Source organism: Misgurnus anguillicaudatus, chromosome 6 (assembly GCF_027580225.2).
Source record: "Misgurnus anguillicaudatus chromosome 6, ASM2758022v2, whole genome shotgun sequence".
Lineage (NCBI taxonomy): Eukaryota > Metazoa > Chordata > Actinopteri > Cypriniformes > Cobitidae > Misgurnus > Misgurnus anguillicaudatus.
In genome coordinates, this window is record NC_073342.2 from 30743872 (window position 1) to 30764667 (window position 20796).

General features: G+C 36.0%; 1 protein-coding gene across 1 annotated transcript; it reads right to left on the reverse strand.

The window, feature by feature from the left end:
* Positions 1-3155: 3155 nt before the first annotated feature.
* Positions 3156-8151, reverse strand: LOC141364199 (immunoglobulin superfamily containing leucine-rich repeat protein 2-like). Its single transcript, XM_073868279.1, has 2 exons — positions 8107-8151; positions 3156-5025 (listed from the first exon to the last, which is right to left on the reverse strand). The coding sequence occupies exon 2, from the start codon at positions 5014-5016 to the stop codon at positions 3769-3771; it is 1248 nt and encodes a 415-aa protein (XP_073724380.1). The 5' UTR covers positions 5017-5025; positions 8107-8151; the 3' UTR covers positions 3156-3768.
* Positions 8152-20796: the final 12645 nt, after the last annotated feature.

Genomic DNA, 20796 nt, shown 5'->3' on the forward strand with positions numbered 1-20796 from the left:
AAATGTTTATTTAAAATCACATCATAAAAAAGATGTCCATGCGCATTTCCGCAGTGTGTTATTTCTGGAAAATGTAGTTACGCGCAAAATAAATCTGCAGGCTAAAATAGGTTTAACAAATGTAGCTATAAATCAAGTACCATAAACGTTTAAAGACTGGCAGCATGTTCCATCATAAAACAGTACATATTTTAAGTGTAGATATTTCATATCGATGATCTGAGAACGCACAAATGACTCAGCAAACGTCTTCCTAAATAAAAGTCACGCAATGGGTTTTGTCCAATAGCCTACAATGAAATCGTGTTTTACATAAGAATGACCTAATCACACTTATTTTCACATTTAACATTAATTGAAATGTATTTAAACATCTTTAATTTAATTTACTAATTTAAATAAAAACATATTTCTATAAACATTTCTATAAATGTGTCTCTATATTCTATAAACTGTGCAGATTATTATAAAGGTTTCAGTATAAAGCTTCACTTACCTTTATCAAAACCCTTCTGACCCAACTGTATCCATGCGCATTTTTAAAGCCTATGTGAAGAATTCCCCTCTCGTCCAGAATCCCCAGGAAAATCCCTTGCACCATTACTGTATATGATTAATAATAAAAGCACCGATGTTTTCATCCCTGCTGCTGTTTAGTGTCAAACATCTGACTGATGGTTTGTGTTTCTATGAGACTTTATGAGGTTTTATGATGTCTGATAAATGTGTTGAACTGTTATTTTGTTAAGTATTTTATCTATACATGATCTTTGTGATCTTTTTGTAAAACACTGTAAGTGTTGATGGGACTGTAAGGTTTATCAATCATCACAATATACATCATTTAAAAAATGACTGCGCTAACAAAGAAACCAGGCCTGTTGTGTTGTTATGTGTGTTTATTATTAATATGACAGTGTACTATATTAAGGAAATGTTTATCCTTGTAAGCAATGATCTGCTGTCAATTAAAAATGCACATTAACTCTTGGATGTTTTGAAGTAACACAATAGAGATGTTAGTTTTGTCAGTGTCTTTTCCTCAGATGAACAGCATGATGTCGTTGTGTGTCTGTTGTGGTTTATCTGCAGCAGCTCGTCATCCTCTGGGTGAAGTCAGCAAAATTGGGAAACTTTTTGATAATCTCTGTATTATATAAAATAATATATTCTACACTATTAATGTTTTAACCCTAAAACAGGCAAGAATTGTATTTTATATAATTTATTTATTATATCATCTGGACTTAAGTAAAACATATTTAAATTATTTTTTTAAATATTGGACATATTCAGGATTTTCTGAGTTGTATCTCACAGGATATGTAATCATATTGAGTTATAAAAAAGGACAAAGTGATTAATTCTTTATTTATTTGCAGCAAAAAAATGTGATTCTGACCTCCCCTCTTGTTCTAAAACATGCCATACGTATATTTTCTAATTCATTTTAAACAATAAACAACATATCTAAACTAATCTAATCTAAAACAAAACCAACCAATTTGACTAAGAATCGGCAGTTCTGAATGTCTGGTGCTGAAACCTTTTCCTCCAGCTGCAAAAAAGATAACACATAACAATTTGATAAATTGTTTAGTAATTTATTTATTTTGTATACTGCCTCAGCTATCTGTTTCATGCAGAGTCCTCACATGAGGAAAAGTACCTACATTTCTGCACTGTCACTTCTTCAACCTCCTTTAACCTGGGACTACATAAACCTTTTTTATTCAAAGCAACTTACAGTGCATTACAAGATATACATTTATGAGTATTTGTGTTCCCTGAGTTCAAACCCATGACTTCTGCACTGCTAACCTCTTATGGAACGGCTGAAATTCCACAAGGGGGCGTATTTGTTCCTCAGACATTGCACAATAAACGTGACATCCGAATATATATATGAATGAAAAGTGAGATTCGAAAGAATGTCTGTTAGTGAACTAATTGTATACACTATTTATACAGTAATTTGGTCAGAAACGTCAAGATTGTGAGATGAACAAATCGTTTTGGAATAAAAGGCTTGGATATTCCATTTCCTTGGACTTTTGGGGATTTATGAACAATTTGTTTTGGGACAATTTCACCGAAGCGGATAAGGGGAAGATTTTGAAGGTAAGTAAATACCTAAATAGGCGCCGCCCGGTTCAGGTAACTAACAACTAGATTAGAGTTTTATGACTGCTAAAAATCATATTATGCTTTGTGTGTGCTCTTAATGGAATCCCGAAAAGCTTTACAACGATGTGCCGCATGACCGTATATTTAATGCTTCAAAGTTACAATGACGTAATGCAGCCTCATGTGCAAGGGAGGGGGTGTACCGTGTACGGCACAGTGTTCCTTATCAGGCTAACTCAATGCTAGAGGAGCACTTATACAGGACTAGGTTTAAGCCCTGTCCAGTAAACCACTCCTAACCTCTCCTGGCAGGTTGACAAAACTTCATCTTCATTACTTGTCTTTGAATCTTAAGAATTTATTGATATCTGCTTTATAATTCACATCCTCTCTCATTCCTTCTAGTTGTGAAGCCCTGAAAGAAAATATACAGTTAAAATGCTTAGATGCAGACACCTAAATATATATTATCAGTATAATTTGTGACATTTATGATATTGATTTAGGTATTTAATCCTTTTTTATAACCTAATTGGGCAACGTTATTTCTACATGTATTATTTACTATTTTATGCATTTATAGTGTAACCATTTCAATTGTAACTTTAAGTCAGTACTATTAAACCTTTTTATTTATAAATCTGTTGTTGATTTAATTTCAATATTTAACCTTTTCACCGCCATTGACAAGTTATCTCTTTAATTAAGAAAAAAAATCCCTGCTAAGTTTTTGCGATGATCTATATTTCCGCTATTATCCACTAGGTGGCGCTCTTACCCAACTTTAAAAAATCTGAAGCATCAACTAATGAAAAACAGTAAAAACTCCATGTATTTTTTGATGATTATTTGAAACTTTAAACCTACCCATAACTGAGAGGTGATAAAAAGAGAACAAATAAAGATAGGATGAAACTTTTTCTGTTTTTGTTTAGTTGTTTGTTTGTTTGAAAGCAGAGGGTCTGTTCTTTCATTTGATATATTTGTATGTTTATTTATTTATAAAAGAAATTTTTCCTAAAAAGACATTTTGCCATAGGCTACAGGTTAATAAAGAAACAACACAGTGTCAATGCAGAGTTTTTAAAAATGAAGTTCATATGAATTATCTAAATGTTTTCAGCACTTATTCTTGCATCACGTCTTGCTTTTTAATGGTTCATCAAGTCAAAACAATACAAACAAACAAACACACACAAACTTATTGTACCGAGAACAGATTTTCGGTCATTATTACTCTCACCCTCATGTCAATGCTATTTCAGTTCTTCAGGCCTGTGCTCTCCATGAACACTGCAAAACATGTGTTGTGTTTGTTTATTTTGTTAGATATAGTTTTTTTTACCTTTTCCCCTAGTATAATACACAGTTTTGTGTTATAAATGTAGCCTATTATTGTATTGACTGTTTTTAATAGTTTATTCATTTATAGCTATATAGCTACAGTGAGCTATTGCAGAATAAATGTCCCAAATGAGTTTACTGTAGCTGTAATGTTGTACTTGTATACAGTGTTCATTATGCAGTTGTTAAATTGTCAGATTCTGTTTGTGACTGATTTTTCACCAGTTCCATTGAAATCCAATTTATACATAAATTTGTATGACTGCATTGGTACCGTTGGATTGCATTGGAGATCCACTAGACCCACAAACATTGTCTAAGTAACAAAAATATGAACAACACATGAGGGTTAAGCTTGTTCAAGCTGAGGTTGAAAGCGTGGTTGGAGATGTACTGCGAGCTGACATTTGTTCTGCATTTGCCTTCGAAAATATCGAGCTTGTCTCCAGACACATTGCCGGCGGCTTTTGTGTCCAACATAGAATTGATGGCATGGTTTTTTGTGCAGGCGACGTCCAACCTAACGGAGTGCGTGGCTTTGCCCATGTCATTGGCAGCCGAGCAGGTGTAATTTCCCTCTTCCTTTTTGCTCATGTGAGGAATAATCAGGGTGCCGTTTTGAAACACGAGGAATCGTGTGTTTGTGAGTGCTCCATTTATAGGAACCTCCCTTTTTTCAACTATGTGGGGCAGAGGGAATGTAATCAGTTGGTTTCCTAAGTATATCTCCCAGGCGACATCAGGTTTAGGGTTTCCTTTTGATTCGCAGTTCAAGATGACCATATATCCTTCATAGAGTTCTGTGTTGTCAATGATTGGTTGATATGCGATGGACACAGAGGGGGCTTTGCAATCCAACTTGGGCATGCTAGTAACAGTGGCACCTTTGAGGAAGGCAGGGGCCTCACAAACAATGTTGTCTTTATCAGGGATGGAGATTGAGGATTTGACAATCCAATCTCTTAGCCACTCAAGTTTGCATGAGCAAACAAAGGGGTTGTGGAAGATTTGGAGGTGAGACATGGATGTGAGAGCGTCAAACGTTCCTTGCACAATGGTGGTAAACTTGTTATTGTTAATGCGGATCGAACGCAGATCTTTTAGGTTGGAGAAAGCATTCTTGGGTATATTGGTCATTTCATTGTTGTTCATCTTGAACAACTGTAGAGCAGTGAGATTGCTCAAGTCGTCCCATGGAAAATAGATGATTTTGTTGTAGCTCATATCCAAATTCTTCAGCTGAATCATTGAGGCCAGCGTGCCCCTCTCCACGGTTACAATTTCATTGTGTGCCATCCAAAAAGAGGTCACCTTGGTCAAATTTATGAAGTCTTTTGATTTCAGCACTTTTATCTTGTTAGCTGTAAGACTCAGGGTGCTAACGTTGGATGGCAAACCCACAGGTATTTCCAGAAGGTCTTTGTAGGCACAGTCTACAAAATGATGGCTAATTTTATCAGTGCAGGTACACTGTTGAGGGCAACAGTGAACACTGCTGATCACAGCTGTCCCCAAGGCAATAAGCATCAGGTATTTGGTTTCCATTTTCAGCACCTGTCAATGAATGAATATGCAGATTAGTAGAAATATTGTTTTGGATATCTCTCTCATTTAGAGAGCAAATGTGCACAGAAGAGAAGCAGTTACGCAAATAACGCAAATTCAGACTTGCACACAGCTCATTATGAGCGTATTTCCCTTTAGTGTATTTTAAAATACGAAATGTTATTTGAGTTGCGTTTATCATGACACATTTAGAAAATATATTTGAATGTGATTCGTGCTAAGAACTTAAAAATAAAGTAATTCAGCCAGTTAATAGACGTAAGTTCCTTACACTAGATTTATTCATTTTTCAGTATTGAACCTTAATCATTAAGACGTTTAAGTTATATATAGTGATTTCCTTTTTGTTATACATTTGAAATTTTGATGAAAGGCTTACATTAAGGATTATTTTTAGTTTTGCTAAGCTATCTTCCATTTTCTTAAATAAAATTTTTAACTCCTATAGATAAACACTGAAGTTTTACATCACTTAGTATCTTGTTTAATGTTTGATTTTCTTGCAGTAAATCAGTTAGGGGTAAATGCTTTGATAGTGTAAAAAAATATAGAAAAAGGAGTTCCCATAATTAGTCTAGACTCTAGAGAGACACAAACAAAAGAACTTTGTTGCAATGTTTTTTCACTTACCTGGTTCTGACTCAGTTTTTGGTCACTAGATGGCAGCATATTATTTATATACATGATGCAGTAAAAACATTTACAAGTTTTCTGTATTCTGTATATAAACTGGTGTTAATTTGCTTCAATACATTTTTTTCTTAGATTAAAATCTGTCTGATTCATTTGACAATTAATAACATTATTAGATTTTCAGCAACTTTATAATTTGACTCAGATTATAGCCTTTACCCATAATACTGCACACAACTTTTAATGAGTATAGCCTACTATGCATAATGCATACACATGCATATGCACACACGGTACATATAAATAAACTTCAGAATACACATTTTCTTGGATCCTAATGGTATCTTAAGATCGCACCCTGCTGCACACAAATATCAAACAAATTTCATTTGTACATCCCCAATGTCTCCTTCGGTTTGCTCACCAGGGGTCTTGAGGCGCTATCATTTCCGATTTGGGAACGCTGTGCGCATCTGGCTGCCGCTCCATGCTGGATTATTGTACTGTTTTGTTTGTGCTGCTCTTTCCTGAACCATTTCCAGGGAAATCTAGATACTCTGTATGCGAAATTTGGTGAGGAACCAACTACCAATGAGCATATGAAATCTCAATCTAATAATTCTATGACAACCCTATTCTAACCAATTCCTCATTCATCACTGTGTTAATATAAAAATCGAACTCCTCAACATGCACTCTTGATCTTGCACCTACTTTCCTGCTAAAGGACTGTACATCGACAATTTCTGCCTCTATCTCCCACCTCATTAATATGTTATTTATCTCCTCTACTGTAACTGCATCACTTAAGACTGCTGATGTTACTCACATACTCAACAAGATCTGGACCAGGCAGACTTTTCCAACTACCGCCATATTCTCAATCTGCCATTTGTATCAAAGTTCATAGAAAAGGCTGTGGCCTTTCAGCTGCAGTCATTCCTAGCTGGTAACAACCTCTTCGATATTTTCAATTTGGCTTCGGCCAACAGCATAGCACAGAGACTGCGCTAATAAAGGTTGTTAATGATCTTTTACTCACTGGAGACACATGACATCTCTCTATACTTCTGTTATTAGACCTCAGCTCTGTCTTTGATACTGTGTGTCATAAGAGATTACTTTCCCACTTAGCGGAATTTGGCATATCAGGCCTCTCTGCACTATCTTGGTTTTCCTCTTATCTCACGGACAGGCAATATCACATCTTCATACACAATTTCAAATCTCCTACTGTCTTACTTAAACAGGGTGTCCCACAGGGCTCTGTTCTTGGCCCATTACTATTCATTCTGTATATTCAGCCTCTTGGCAACATCATCCGTCAACATGGTTTTAGCTATCACTGTTATGCTGATGATATTCAGTTATATTGGTGGTGGTTGAGGAGATTCCCCCGTTCATCTAAAGCGCTTTGAGATTGAGGCATGTGGCACTGACAGTCACCGATCATTGACCTATGCGTGCTGCTGCTATATGTTCAATCAACTGTGACACAAAATTCATTTTGTATATGTCCTTTTTGTCTGCCTGGTGTTTCAGGTAACTGAATGCGTGAAATGAATCGAGAGTATAGGTGTTATTTACACTGGGGACGCTGGGGACATGTCCCCACCACTTTTTAAAAGCATTTGGTTAAAATGTTCTGAAAAATCAAGCGATGCTAAAGACTGGTTATGTGGTCCAGGGTCACATATGTTGCGTTGTATGCTTATGGTGTGTTTTCTTTCACATATATAATGAATTTCATTGTAATCATTGACTAAACACGCTGCTGTTTTCTACAGTATGGTGCTTTAGCACTGTTCGGTTGAGCTGGTGTTTCAGGGACTGTTACATCTGCAGTCGACATTGTTAAGGGTTTTATGCTGAGTATTTTCATGTTGTTGACTGGCCATGCCCATTTTTGATGCACCATTATGCAATATTTTTCCCGTCCTGCAGTAATGTTTTTTATCTGATCTTTTGTCCCCACCACTTTTAAACACAAACTGACACCCCTGATCGAGAGCTATAGGCCATCTTGGCGCTCGTTCAACAAGACAAACTAAAACTGACATAGATCCTAAGCTGTAGATTTGCAGAGTAAACTTTGTTTTGTTTAACCAACTAAAGGTTTCTTTGTTCTCTGAAATGTTATCAATATATGTTATAGATATAATGTTTTAGTTATATAATCGAATAAAAGAATAAAGGAGAGTAGAACTTCCAATTTCTGTGACCTCTGTTCCCATTCAGCAAAAATAAATTTCTCTAAAGTCAAACTTTACGAAGAATAAATGAGTTGAAGTGAAAACTTTATAATACTAAGTTAAATCTATATCCGTACTTAATTTAGACTAGTAAATATACATCTTAGTTATTCATATAAATGTGTCTGTGTATTCTACTGTGCTAATTATTATTTTGGTTTTAGCAAAGCTTAAATTGACTCACCGTAATCAAAACTGTTCTCTGCGACCTCTGTGATATTTTCCAAAATAATTGTAGCCTACTGAAAGCGTTGCTGATTCAAGAAGGCTTCACTTCGCCACTATTAACAGTGAGAGACAGAGAGAGAGACAGAGACAGAGAGAGAGAGAGAGAGAGAGAGAGACTCTCACAGAGGAACTGAATAATTGAGAACATCCTGTCAGATTTGTACAAGGAAAGCATTTAGCATGAAGTTGTCACTTTTGTGGCACTTAATGGTCAGGGTGGCAAACGGTTTCCTTATCGCGTTTACGATCGGCAAAGCAAACTGTAACACATTTGATTCATTTTATGAAACGGGTGCCATTTGGGTCCACAACATTTGATGATGCATAAGGCACAAAAAATGTCCTAAAATGTGCTTACAAACCCTTAAGTTATTTATTGAAGTGTTCTTGTTAACACTATTACTATTCTTAAAGAATAACATACTATTTTTAAAAATTTTGCATCCAACATGCTAAAGTTTTGACCAACATAACATTTGCATCCAAAATATTACCAAATAAGTTATGCATTTAAAAAAATATTTTCAGAATTATATTTGTGTCCCTTTTCACATAAGATATATTTTATTCAAAATAAAGCTTATTTTTTGTAAATATTGTATGATTTGTGTGCCTCCTTCAATTTGATTTACCACCCCTTCACACTAACTTGTTTTATCTATAAAAAATGTACTGTTGCTTTAAATGAATGGAGCCTTGTTGCCACCAAGAAAAAAAAAGTACTGACATTCCTCTACATTCTTTATGTTGAATTTTCATGTTAGGCAGCTTCCGTCAAACTCAAACCAACCACCCTCTCACGCAAAATAGAGAGGGAAAACTAATTTTGATATTTTTTTACACTATTAATGCAAATAAAAATATATTTCAGATAGAATGCATGTATGCTAGGTGAGGAACTTGACCACATGGGAGACATGCGGCCATTTTGGGATGATATTTACAACCCCGTCACATGTTTTATTGTGACGTGATGGTAAGGGATGTGACGGGGTGGTTCTGCTTCCCAATTGAATGTGAAGAATTAAGGATTCTGATAGGTTAATATTTTTTATCTGTTAACTTAACCCTGTATTGTTTATTCATTCACTCATATGTCACACAATCACTCTCTCTTTCACTAGCTTTCTCTTTTACTCACTCACTATGTCACTCAATCACTCACTCACTATGTCACTCGCTCATTATGTCACTCAATCATTATGTCACTCACTCACTCACTCACTCACTCACCCACCCACCCACTCACTGAGAGGAAGCAAAAATATCTAGAGAGTGAGCGTCAGAGATTGAGACGTGATGTAGAGCAAGAAAAAAAAGATTAGTGATCTAAGTGAAAGGGCAAACGTCAGCTGCGTAAAAAGTGGAGGAAGCAGAACAAGAAGAGAAAAGAGAAAGCAAAGGCTAGGAAGCACAGTCTGGACACCTTTCCTCTGACTCTGTTTTGTACATAGGTGGTGAAAAAGAGCCCATCTGTTTTAGCAAAGTGCATACCTGTCAAGTATCCCGTTTTGGCCGGGAAAGTCCCGTATTTTACCCTTCTTTCCCGCCGTCCTCCCATATTAGTATTTTCCCGTAAATCTCCCGTATTTTAACCTGCGTTATTACAAAAATAATAATTCCCGGGCGGAGTAATAAAAAACATTCCCAATCCCAGATCGCTAAAGATCCACTGATCCCGCTAATCCACTTCGGGTTTTCCCACCCGCTCCGCAGCATCTCTGTGTGCACTCTCTGCCTGGAGAACGAAGACGACAGTTTCTGTCTGAAGTTTACATTAACAGGTAGATTTATTACATTATATCAGTTGTTAAACCGCAGAATTACTAATTTGGAAGTTTGTTTACGTATTTCTTCGGTAAATGATTTACTGTCGGTGTTCTAAAAGTGCTAACAAGTTAGCAAGCAAACAGCAACAAAATATCCACATTATTATCGTTTCAATGCTTGTCTAATGAATTAAATGTTCCCGGTCAGATCTAAGCTAACATAAACACTAAATTTGCTGTTGTTGGCACACTTTGTAGACAAAAAATACAAAAAACACCAATGCCTTCACAAAATAAAGACAGAGAACAGAAAGGGAGGCTGGTAAAGGCAGTTCAACATTGCAAACATTGATTCAAAGCTCCATCAAGCCAGCAGATAAATCATATTGAATATCTATTGTACACTTTAATTCTTGTTATTATATTTTCCCATTATAATCACTTGTAATCACTTGTCTAAGTGCCCTTTTTGGTTTGGGCCACTGCCCCATCTAGCATTTTTCATTTTCTAAATGACAGTTCTCATTACAAAGAAAAGTGAATGGTTTATAAATAATTTTGGCATGAAGGTATAATGCAAAAGAAGTTAAAATAAGGCTTTTCAGCCTAAGGCCATTGGGTTTTGTACAGATGGAAATTTGTGTGTATAGTATGTACACAGTGTGAGTGTGACTTATGAAATGTAGTTTTTACAGAGCTGTGTGTTTCATTAGTTTTCTTGCTAATGAATTAGTTTTTTTAGTTAATTTTAACACATTTATCAGCACTTAGGTTTAAAAAATATTATCCGGCCCTCACCAGTCTTAAAATGTAAGGAATACTGGAGCTTGTTTGGGTTGGTGGTGGGACTGTTCGCGGTGGGCGCCGGAAAATTTCCCTTATTTTCAAATCCAAAACTTGACAGGTATGAAAGTGTCACCCTCCAAACACAAAAGCCCCCATGTGGGAACACATGAAACCGGAGCTGAATTACCTGCAAGCCACATACCCAGATGTATCTTCCTGAATAATGGACCTTGTACCCAATACAAACAGAAAGGAAATTTTTTCCTTTTCAGCACAGAGCTTGCAAGACGAGGTTTAAAAGAGTGGAACGTGGTACTTTTTTTGAGGCAAGCCATGGCAAGGGGGCCCCTGACGGTGTTGGGGGAACCTTGAAAAGAATAGTGGACAAGCTGGTGCCCAACGGCTGCGACATACCCGATGCCCATGAGCTATATAAGGCCCTAACTGAAACATCTACAACTGTTAAGTTGTTTTATGTATCATCTCAAGTTGTTGAGCAGGCAATGGAAAATATGCCAGGCAAGTGCCATCCACAATGAAAACCCATCAAGTGGTCACATCAACTCCAGGAAAAATCCTTTACCTGGAAATCAGTTGCATGTGCTTCACACAAAAGCATCCGAGATGTCAATGCTTTACAACGCAGCATTTTACTTTTAACATGACAGCCCAAAAGGTGCCAACAGAAGCAATTACTTGGAAAAGTTGAGATCTCATTGGGAAGTGGTGCATGCTTAAACATGACAATGACCTTTATCCTGGGATCATCATGTAGACAGATGAAACACATGCCTTGGTAAAGTGTGTGCACTGTGTAGGTGTCAACAGGTTCTTCTGGCCTCCAAAAGATGACTTGCTGTGGTATCTCTTCGATGATGTGCTCAAAATCATTCAATCACCACAGCATGTGACATCCCGCCACATGGAAAACCAAAGGGATGTGTGGATGCAACTCTCCCAGTCACTGTAATGATGCTCTTTTTTTGTTTTTCAGAGCATTTCCAAAGTTTTTCATTAAATTTCCAATGTTAATTTTTTCCCTCCCCAGTTTTATAAAGTTTAAAATAAGCATACCATAGAGATACACACTTTGTCCATACCACCCTGTCACAGTGAACCACTCCGTGACATCAGTTACCACGCCGTCACGGGGTCATTTTGTTAAAAATGTATGTAAAATAAATACATTTTACATACATTAATGTTGAATGATGTTCTTGTTGTTTGGACTAATCAAATAAATGTAACTTTATTTGTATTTTTAAGTGTATTGAAATGTCAAATTCATATTTCAAGATTAAAAAACTAAGAAAAATTATTTAAAATAAATTACAGACTTTCTATTGATGGTTTCCAAAAAAGGGACATTTTACTATTAGGAAAACATTAGATTTTAAAATATATTTCTTGTTTTACTACTCTTATGGCATACATATTGTCTGTGACGGGGTGGTAAAAAAAGACTCCCTTGCCAGAATAAACTTGATAATATTATTAAGGATTTTGTGCCTGCAGGTGGGAAAATATGTTTTTTTTTGGAGGATTAACATAATATTTAAAGTTGTAAGTAAAAAAAAGTTTGTTCTTAATGAAAATGTGCACAATTGCAAAGTGGAAATGGCACACGTTTCGTAGAATGACTCATTTACCAACACGCGATGGGTAACTCGGGTAACTCGCAAAGCGCGGATCACTTGTTTTCCCATCACGATACCGAAATGAATTTAAATTTCATAAGTAAGAGTTGGGAAAACAGTTAAAATATTTCATAATGAAAGTTCATGGAAACAAATATTAAAGCGCAGGGCCGGCTCTAGCCCTTTGGTTGCCCTATGCTATGCGAGAATGAGTTTTGCCCGCCCCCCCCTCAATAGAGGGTATGCTTTGATGTAATTTTTCCACATGACGTGACCACCCTGGAACTCGCCTTGTTGAGTGGAAACTTTTAACAAAATGGTTGGTTTTCATAGGGGCTGCTGCGAAAAATGCCAGTGAAACTGACTATTATCAGCCTTAAATTTAATTTAGTTGGACTTGATAGCAGAGGTGAACAATACTTAGTTACATTAGTTAAATTTTCCAGGCATCTGTGCTTTATTAGGTTCTTTGTATTGGGAAAAATGTACTTCATTACATTCTAAAGCATATAATCATACTGTGTATTCTTTAATATTGCATATTATAATGTATTTAATACTTACATTAAAATTTCTACTTTTACTTGAGTAAAAGTACGTTAATGTACTTAAATATTAAATGTAAGACAAAAACTTGTATTTATGAAATGTAATAGAGTAAAAATTATGATAATATGCTTTGGAATGTATGTTTTATTTGCGTTGTGGTTGTTGCACATTTGCAACAAGTGTTATTGTTGGAGAAAATTATTTTATTACCATTTATGGATATGTTTCTTTATTACCAAATACTTTGCTTCTTCCTTATAGCAACATACTGTTCTTTTAATCTTAACACCTTTTTTTCTTTGCTATGTTTTATAAGAAACATTTCAGTATCGAGAGACCCAAATGTATTGTACTCTAAATTCTTGTATAGTAATGTTAGTCATAATTTTAACACCAGGCATGCATTAAAGGAATATTTCCTGCTTCCTGTTTCAAAAACTAATGCCAAGCACCGGACTAATGTATAGAGGAATGAAAATATGGAACGAATTGCCATCGGATATTACATGTTTTTATCAAGTAAAATGAGGTTTAAAAAAGTTTTAAAGAATTATTTAATGGTACAGTATTCAATAAATTGCTGATTGTGATGTTTTGGATGAATATAGGGTTTGTATATTTAATTGTATTGTTTTTATTTAGTTTTTCTTTTTTTGGTCATGTATTAATGTAATGTAATGTAATGTAACTTTGTTTTTTACTTGTTGGACCCCAGGAAGAATAGCCACTACCTTGGTAATGGCTAATGGGGATCCAAATAAAACACCCCCCACCCTTTAAAGTTTTGGGGTGGTGGAAAGTTTTGCTTATCCAGTTAATGCACAGCCTTCACCCATAGTCTAGTTTAAGATGTTTATAGATTTGTGTGTACGTGTTACATTCATGACGCATGTTGTTTTTGACTTTGTGGGTGTCAACTCATCTAAATAAAATGAGCTTGCAGACAAAGAATCGGAGAGAGACAGCTTGAGCATTTCTTGAGAAGAAATCTCTGGTTCTTTCCCACGCGAGAATTAAACCTTTATTCTTGGTCTGACGTGTCCTAATTATTGTTAAGGTATAAGTTGAATAAACGTTTTGGTCCTTCGAGCCGGCTTCCAACATACCCGGAGATCAGCAGTGGAGGAGACAAGTCGAAGCCCGACGTCGGCCGAATTCAACTAGGAATTCAAAGAAAGTCCTGGGAGGTGAGAATTCCTCGCCAGGCCGGCACTTAGGTTTCCTCTGCTGATGATCCCGGATTGACAGAATTCGAAGCAAGACACAAATCAGGAGCAGTGAATTGGGTGAGTTGATTTTGTATTGTAACAAGACTATGGGATCCTGAAGTATCACCCAAAAAGTAAACCCTGAAGTGTTTACTAATAGAATAGACCCTGAAGTGTTTGTTCTGTTGTCGTAGTTAAAGGGGATCCTGAAGTATCGCCCAGAAAGTAGACCCTGAAGTCTTTATTCTGTTTTTTTTTTTAAGGGAATCCTGAAGTATTGCCCTGTTGATAGTAAATCCTGAAATATTTACTGAGTGTTGTAAACCCAGAAGTGTTTACTGAGAAATTGCTGAGAATAAACCCTGAAGTGTTTACTCTGCTGTATTTTTGCTGCGTTATTTGTTGTGTATATGTTTGTGATGTGCTCAGTGTGCTGGAAATCTAGCGGTGTTAACAAAATAGTTGTACGCTGAAGTAGGCTCATTGAGTGTTTTTTTTATCTGTGAATAGAAAGTTGTATTGTTGCATTGTTGTATTGCATTTTGAATCCCCGGGGATCGCTAATTGTGTAATTTGTGATTGCCAATTGTATAATTTGTGATCGAGTAATAAGAATATGATTCTGAATAATTTAGGATCGCTAATGATTTTAGATTGAGTAATAATTTGTGATTGCTAAGAATTTATGATTGCTAATAATTTGTGACTGCGTGGATCGAGTAATAATTTGTGAAAATGAGAAATTGTTGTTGATGTTTTAAGAATGTAAATGGAGAGGCAGTACCTTATAATGATGCCAACTTACAAAACTTTTGAGCCCCTATATAGGAACACATGAGAACCATGTTTAAGAGAAAGGCTAACTATTGAGCTTTAGCAGAAGTTAAACAAAAAAAAAAATTAACTGGTAGATGATTTTGCAGTGCGTTTTGAAAAATAATTAAAAGCGCATAGTGGCATTGTGTTTGCTGATATTCCAGAGGGTCCATATCAGTAGCAATGAAAAAAAATGCTCTGATGCAGGGTTACCGTTCACAAACATCTGGATTTATCAGAAAACACTTTGTAGCTTTTGACACTGCCAGCTTAACAGATTTAAAAAGCTGGGCGAGACATGTAGAAAAAATTTCACATGACAAAAAGAAGAAAAATCATTTCAAACTATTTGCATTTCAGGAATAGCAAAAATCAAAGATATTTATGACCCTGTAGTCATATCGCCAAAAATACCCTGTTAATTTGTTAGGAAGAAATTTGATGTATTAGTTTAATTTCTGGGAAAGGAGGCATGCAAGCTGCTTATTCTTCAAATAAAAACCCAGACAGCTATAACAGCTCTCAGTCAGAATATTATTACACTCTAGACGTGAGAAATTTAGAGGAAGCACAAGATCTTTTGCAAAAAGTTGCATTAAAAGAGGAAGTTCAGTGGACAATGAAAGCGAATGGTGCTCTCGATAAGATCAAACAAGAATTAGTTTCTTCCACTGTGTTTAGCTTTAATCGCACTAAACAATTTGTGCAAACCGTAGTTTGAAAAATGAAATTAAAGGCTTCCATGTTGTTACAAAAACATGGCACAACCTGTAGATAGATATGTTATGGTATATCAGCACTACCACCCTGTGTACAAGCAGTTTGTGCAGCAGCAATGGCTGTAGAAGTATCAGCTGAAATTATTTCACCATTTGACACTTTTAATTACACATGCTGTAGATATTTTACTTTTAAAAACTAAACTGAAGTTCTTATCACCTGCTCGACATATGTCTTGTATGATCGTGCTAATCTCACAACCACACATTTCCATTCAGAGGTGTAATATATTAAACCCAGCAATTTTAGGAGAACCTCATTGTTGTACTGAACTAACAGATCAATTGGTTTTGGCCAGACTGGATCTAAAAGACAAGCCATTAAAAAAAGGAGAAGTGTGGTTTGTAGATGGTTCGTGTTATAAAGATAGCGCAGGCAAAACTATCACAAGATATGCTGTGGTTAGCTCAGATTGCTAAATACACATTCAGCACAAGCTGCAGAGAAAAATAGCTTTGAAAAAATCATGTCTTTTGGAAAAAGGCCAATCATTAACTGTACAAACAGTTGTTAGTCAGCCTTTTCAATTTTTGTTTAAAGCTTTTTTTTTGTTGGTTGGTTGTTTATTTGTTGTTTTTTAATTAGAAAAACAATGGGAACAGAGAGGTATGAAGACCTCTACGGGAAAGTCAATAACTCATAATTAATTGTTTGAGCCATGGGCTTTGCCCATGTCTCAACAGGGGGGAGTATAAAGTAATAGAGGAACATTTTATACGAGGAACATTTTATAATCTATGGATTTAATTCTTACTAAAACAATTTTTTTGTAAAGCATGTACTATATACATAAAGCATAATGCACAAGGAAATGTGAGACTACTGAGAGGTAAATTCCCGGAACCAGAATACCCTTTTCAGAATGTTTGTATGGACTTCATTGAATTGAATCAGAGTGGTCCATACAAATACTGATGGCATTCCTGAGAAAATATATAGTGATACTGGTCCCCATTTTGTGAATGTGGTAATAAAACGTCTAGCCATAGCCCTAGACATCACTTTAAAGGATCATTGTGCATATCATCCACAAATTGCAGGACTGGTGGAATAAATAAATGTCACGGTAAAGAATAGGGAAAAAAATAAATGTATGGATGAAACTGTATTGATTTAGTGAAGTTATATATCAGAATAACTCTACCCTGAAATGACCTACTCCATAAGAGATCATTTTTGGAAGACAGTTTGGAATGTCCCTGTTAACCTCCCCTTTGCAGAAGAATGAAGAAGAATAAAACTTTAGTGATTATTTAAAAGCAATTTTCTCAAAATGAGAAGTGTTACAAGCAAACATACTGCCAGATTTTCTTCTCTCTCTGTCTTACAGGAAGCAGCTGTAAAGCCTGGTGACTACGTCTTTATCAAAGTCATCAAACGAAAGAACTGGTAGCCAGAAGTGGGAAGGCCCTTATCAAGTTCTTATAACCACACCAACAGCAGTAAAGATTGCAGAACGACTTTCGTGGATACATCTCAGCCACATCAAGAAACAGTTGTTTGTTTCTATTCAGGACAGTGAAGTGAATCTGTTTATTTAATCTAGGTCAGAGAAAGTGTGGGTAAGTGAGTGGACCCGGAAGACTTTTTACTGTGTTTGTTATTTTCTTCCTCTGGAGTTAGGAAAGTTTTAATTCAGAAGATATCATAGGTAAGATTAGCTAGCCCTGTCCTGACTTTATATAAAAATATCTAGAAAAGTAAAATGGCTGAATTTCAGAAAATATTCATCGTGATCCTTCAATCGTGCAGGTGTGTGAGACTCCACCTGGCTGGACGAAGCAAGAAGATTCTAAGAAGAAAGAGAAAGGCAAGTGACAGCAGATCAAAGAAGGAAAATATCAGAACACCAACGAGATCAACATGTATTGGTACGCAAAATATACTGCTTTGAGTAGAAATCACACAAACTGTTATGTCTGTTCGAAGATTACTAAGTCGGGAATGAATCCGCATGAAGTTCCTGAACCCATGATAAATGTTTCCGGCTTGTTTCCTGAATGTCTGGTATCAGCTTATTCACCACAGTTTCTGAACATGACTTTGCAAAACCGCCTGCCACCTCCTGTGGATATTAAGAAACTGACTTTTAAGAACTTTATGAGCCGTTCAATGTTAGTGATAAAATGTACGGTCCAGTTCGTGTTCCTCCGAGTGCACAGTTTATTTGTAAGAGAACACTGTGAGGGAGATGAGATTTATCTTGGAAAAGTGGCCAAACAGAACTGTCAGCGCATATTCACTCCTTGTACTAAAAAACAGACATGACATTTCAGACAATCCGAAGCGAACAGAGGAGTTGTGTGTACAAATTATTTCAACGCACCCGATGTCATGGGAACGACCCCGCAGATGAACTTTGTGTGGCTTTGGGGATTAGACATTTATTACCATCTTTCTACTGGGTGGAAAGGCCGATGTGCCCCACCCTACCAACAGATCACTCCTTCATCATCACCGCAAAGGAAGCTCAACATCGCACCAAAAGAGACGTCTTTCAGAGAACATGACCCCCTGTGGGGAACAGATGTACCCAACGATCACAAGCTGTGGACCAATGGTCAGAAAGTTGGCCTTGCTTTTTCCTTGGCTAGGAACTGGAAAACTTATGTTGAGAATGGAAACCATTGACTATCGATTTGAGGTATTTCTTAGTAGCACCACAGCAGATATCAAAGAAGAACTAACAGCCCTACGCATGATGGACAGGTAATCAAACCGGCCATTAACAACCTCACCATGCTACGTGAAGCCGTTGAGAAAGACTATGTTACAGCTGATGGTGTCTCCAAATGGTTATTTGGAGGGTTGTCGGGTAAACGCCTTTTGAAAGTGTGTGTTGTTCCTGATTTGCATGTATCTGAGCTGTGTGTTACCCTGTGTTGTGAAATTAATGAGAAAAAATATTCATTCTACTCGGGCAACTCGGGTAACTCACAAAGCGCATATCACTTGTTTTCCCATCACGATACCAAAATAAATTTAAATTTCAGAAGTAAGAGGTGGGACAACAGTTAAAATATTTCATAATGAAAGTTCACGCAAACAAATATTAACGCACAGGGCTGCCTCGAGCCCTTTTGTGTCCCTCTGCGAGAATGTGCCCCCCCCCCCCCCCTCTCAATAGAGGGTATGCATTGATGTAATTTTTCCACATGACGTGACCACCCTGGAACTCGCCTTGTTGAGTGAAAACTTTTAACAAAATGTCTGGTTTTCATAGGGGCTGCTGCGAAGATGCCAGTGAAACTGACTATTATCAGCCTTAAATTTAATTTAGTTGGACTTGATAGCAGAGGTGGACAATACTTAGTTACATTAGTTACATTTTCAAGCATCTGTGCTTTATAAGGTTGTTTGTATTGGAAAAAATGTACTTAATTACATTCTAAAGCATATAATCATACTGTGTATTCTTTTATATTGCATATTAAATGTATTTAATACCTAATTACATTAAAATTTCTACTTTTACTTGACTAAAAGTATGTTAATGTACTTAAATATTAAATGTAAGACAAAAACTTGTATTTATGAAATGTAATAGAGTAAAAATTATGATAATATGCTTTGGAATGTATGTTTTATTTGCGTTGTGGTTGTTGCACATTTGCAACAAGTGTTACCTTAATCTCAGGAGCATGAAACTCTAAACATCTTAACATGCACCAAAAAACTGGTCTTGATTTGGTTGTTCTAAAGGTGTGTAAAAATACAGTTTAAAGAGCGATAAGGAAGTGTTTTTATATGAAAAAATAAATATAATTTTTTTATTTACTTCTCAACTATAGATTTATGCTGTGTTTTTGTGGGAATTTGCAAGTTTTTTAACCTATTTACTGCACAATTACTTATAGGCCATACATTGTGTCATTTTTTAAAAGAAAAATATCACTTAAATATCGATCTTAATCAGATCTAAATAGTTTTTGGATATTGCTCTATGTGTTAGGGATAGAATACTGACATCTGCTGGTTTGTGGAAAAACTTTAGAAATTATAATTAAAAAAAGAAAGTGCAATGACCACATAGTTTACAGTCTTTGTTGCGTGTTTCATGCAATATATTTCAAACATTTACAATGCTTTTAAAAACAATTTTCAAGATTGACATTACAAGGACTTTAAGATTAAAGCTAACATGCAAGCATAAAGCAAAAACACAGATTGGTAAATGGACTGCATTTTGTATTGCGCTTTCATAGACCTATGGCCATCCATGATCCAAAATGCTTTACACATTGCCTCACATTCACCCATTCGTACACCGACGGCAGTGTCAGCCATGCAAGGTGCCATCCAGCTCATCAGGAGCAGCTGGGGTTAGGTGTCTTGCTCATGGACAACTCGACATTTGGTCAGGTGGAACCGGGAATTGAACCACCAACTTTCCGATTTGTAGCCAACCTACAGGAACCACTGAATCCTCTTCTCTGCACTCCTCAACACTGAAACAAAAGAGTAATGGAAATAATTGTGGGAGAGTTTGAGGGAAGTTGACACTTTTAGAAATATTAACTGCTTTCAGAAATTTTTATTCCCAAAGCTCCTTTTTGCGAATTGCTGGAAATGTGCTGCATGGCCAATAAAAATAAAACTCCATCATGATGGGTGGTGGTGTGTTTGTAGGTGAAATAATTTTGAGATTAATTCTGCCAAGATTCACATTCTTATACACAGATAAATGACAAATACAAAATCATAATTTATTGCATAAATATGCTTTCAGTTAATACAAATTCTTGAACAAATGAAAGATAAAAGGCATTAAATGCATCAATGACTCAAAATCTAGAGTCAAGAATGACTCAGAATCAAGATTGGGAATCTTGTCTCTGTGTAAACAGGGTATGGCTGTTTGATCTTATAAGGCATATATTGTGTATTTATGTGTGGACTATACATGTTATCAGAGCATGTTGGAGTAAGATGTCAGCACGCAGTGGATTTTGTCCATTACAATTAAATTGTCAAGTCCTGGTTTACAGAAGAATATACAAATACAAATCACATTTATTTACACATTTAACGTTAATTTAATTTTTTATATAAATTAAACGTGTATTATAAATATTGCCATACGGCAAAAAAATATATTCTA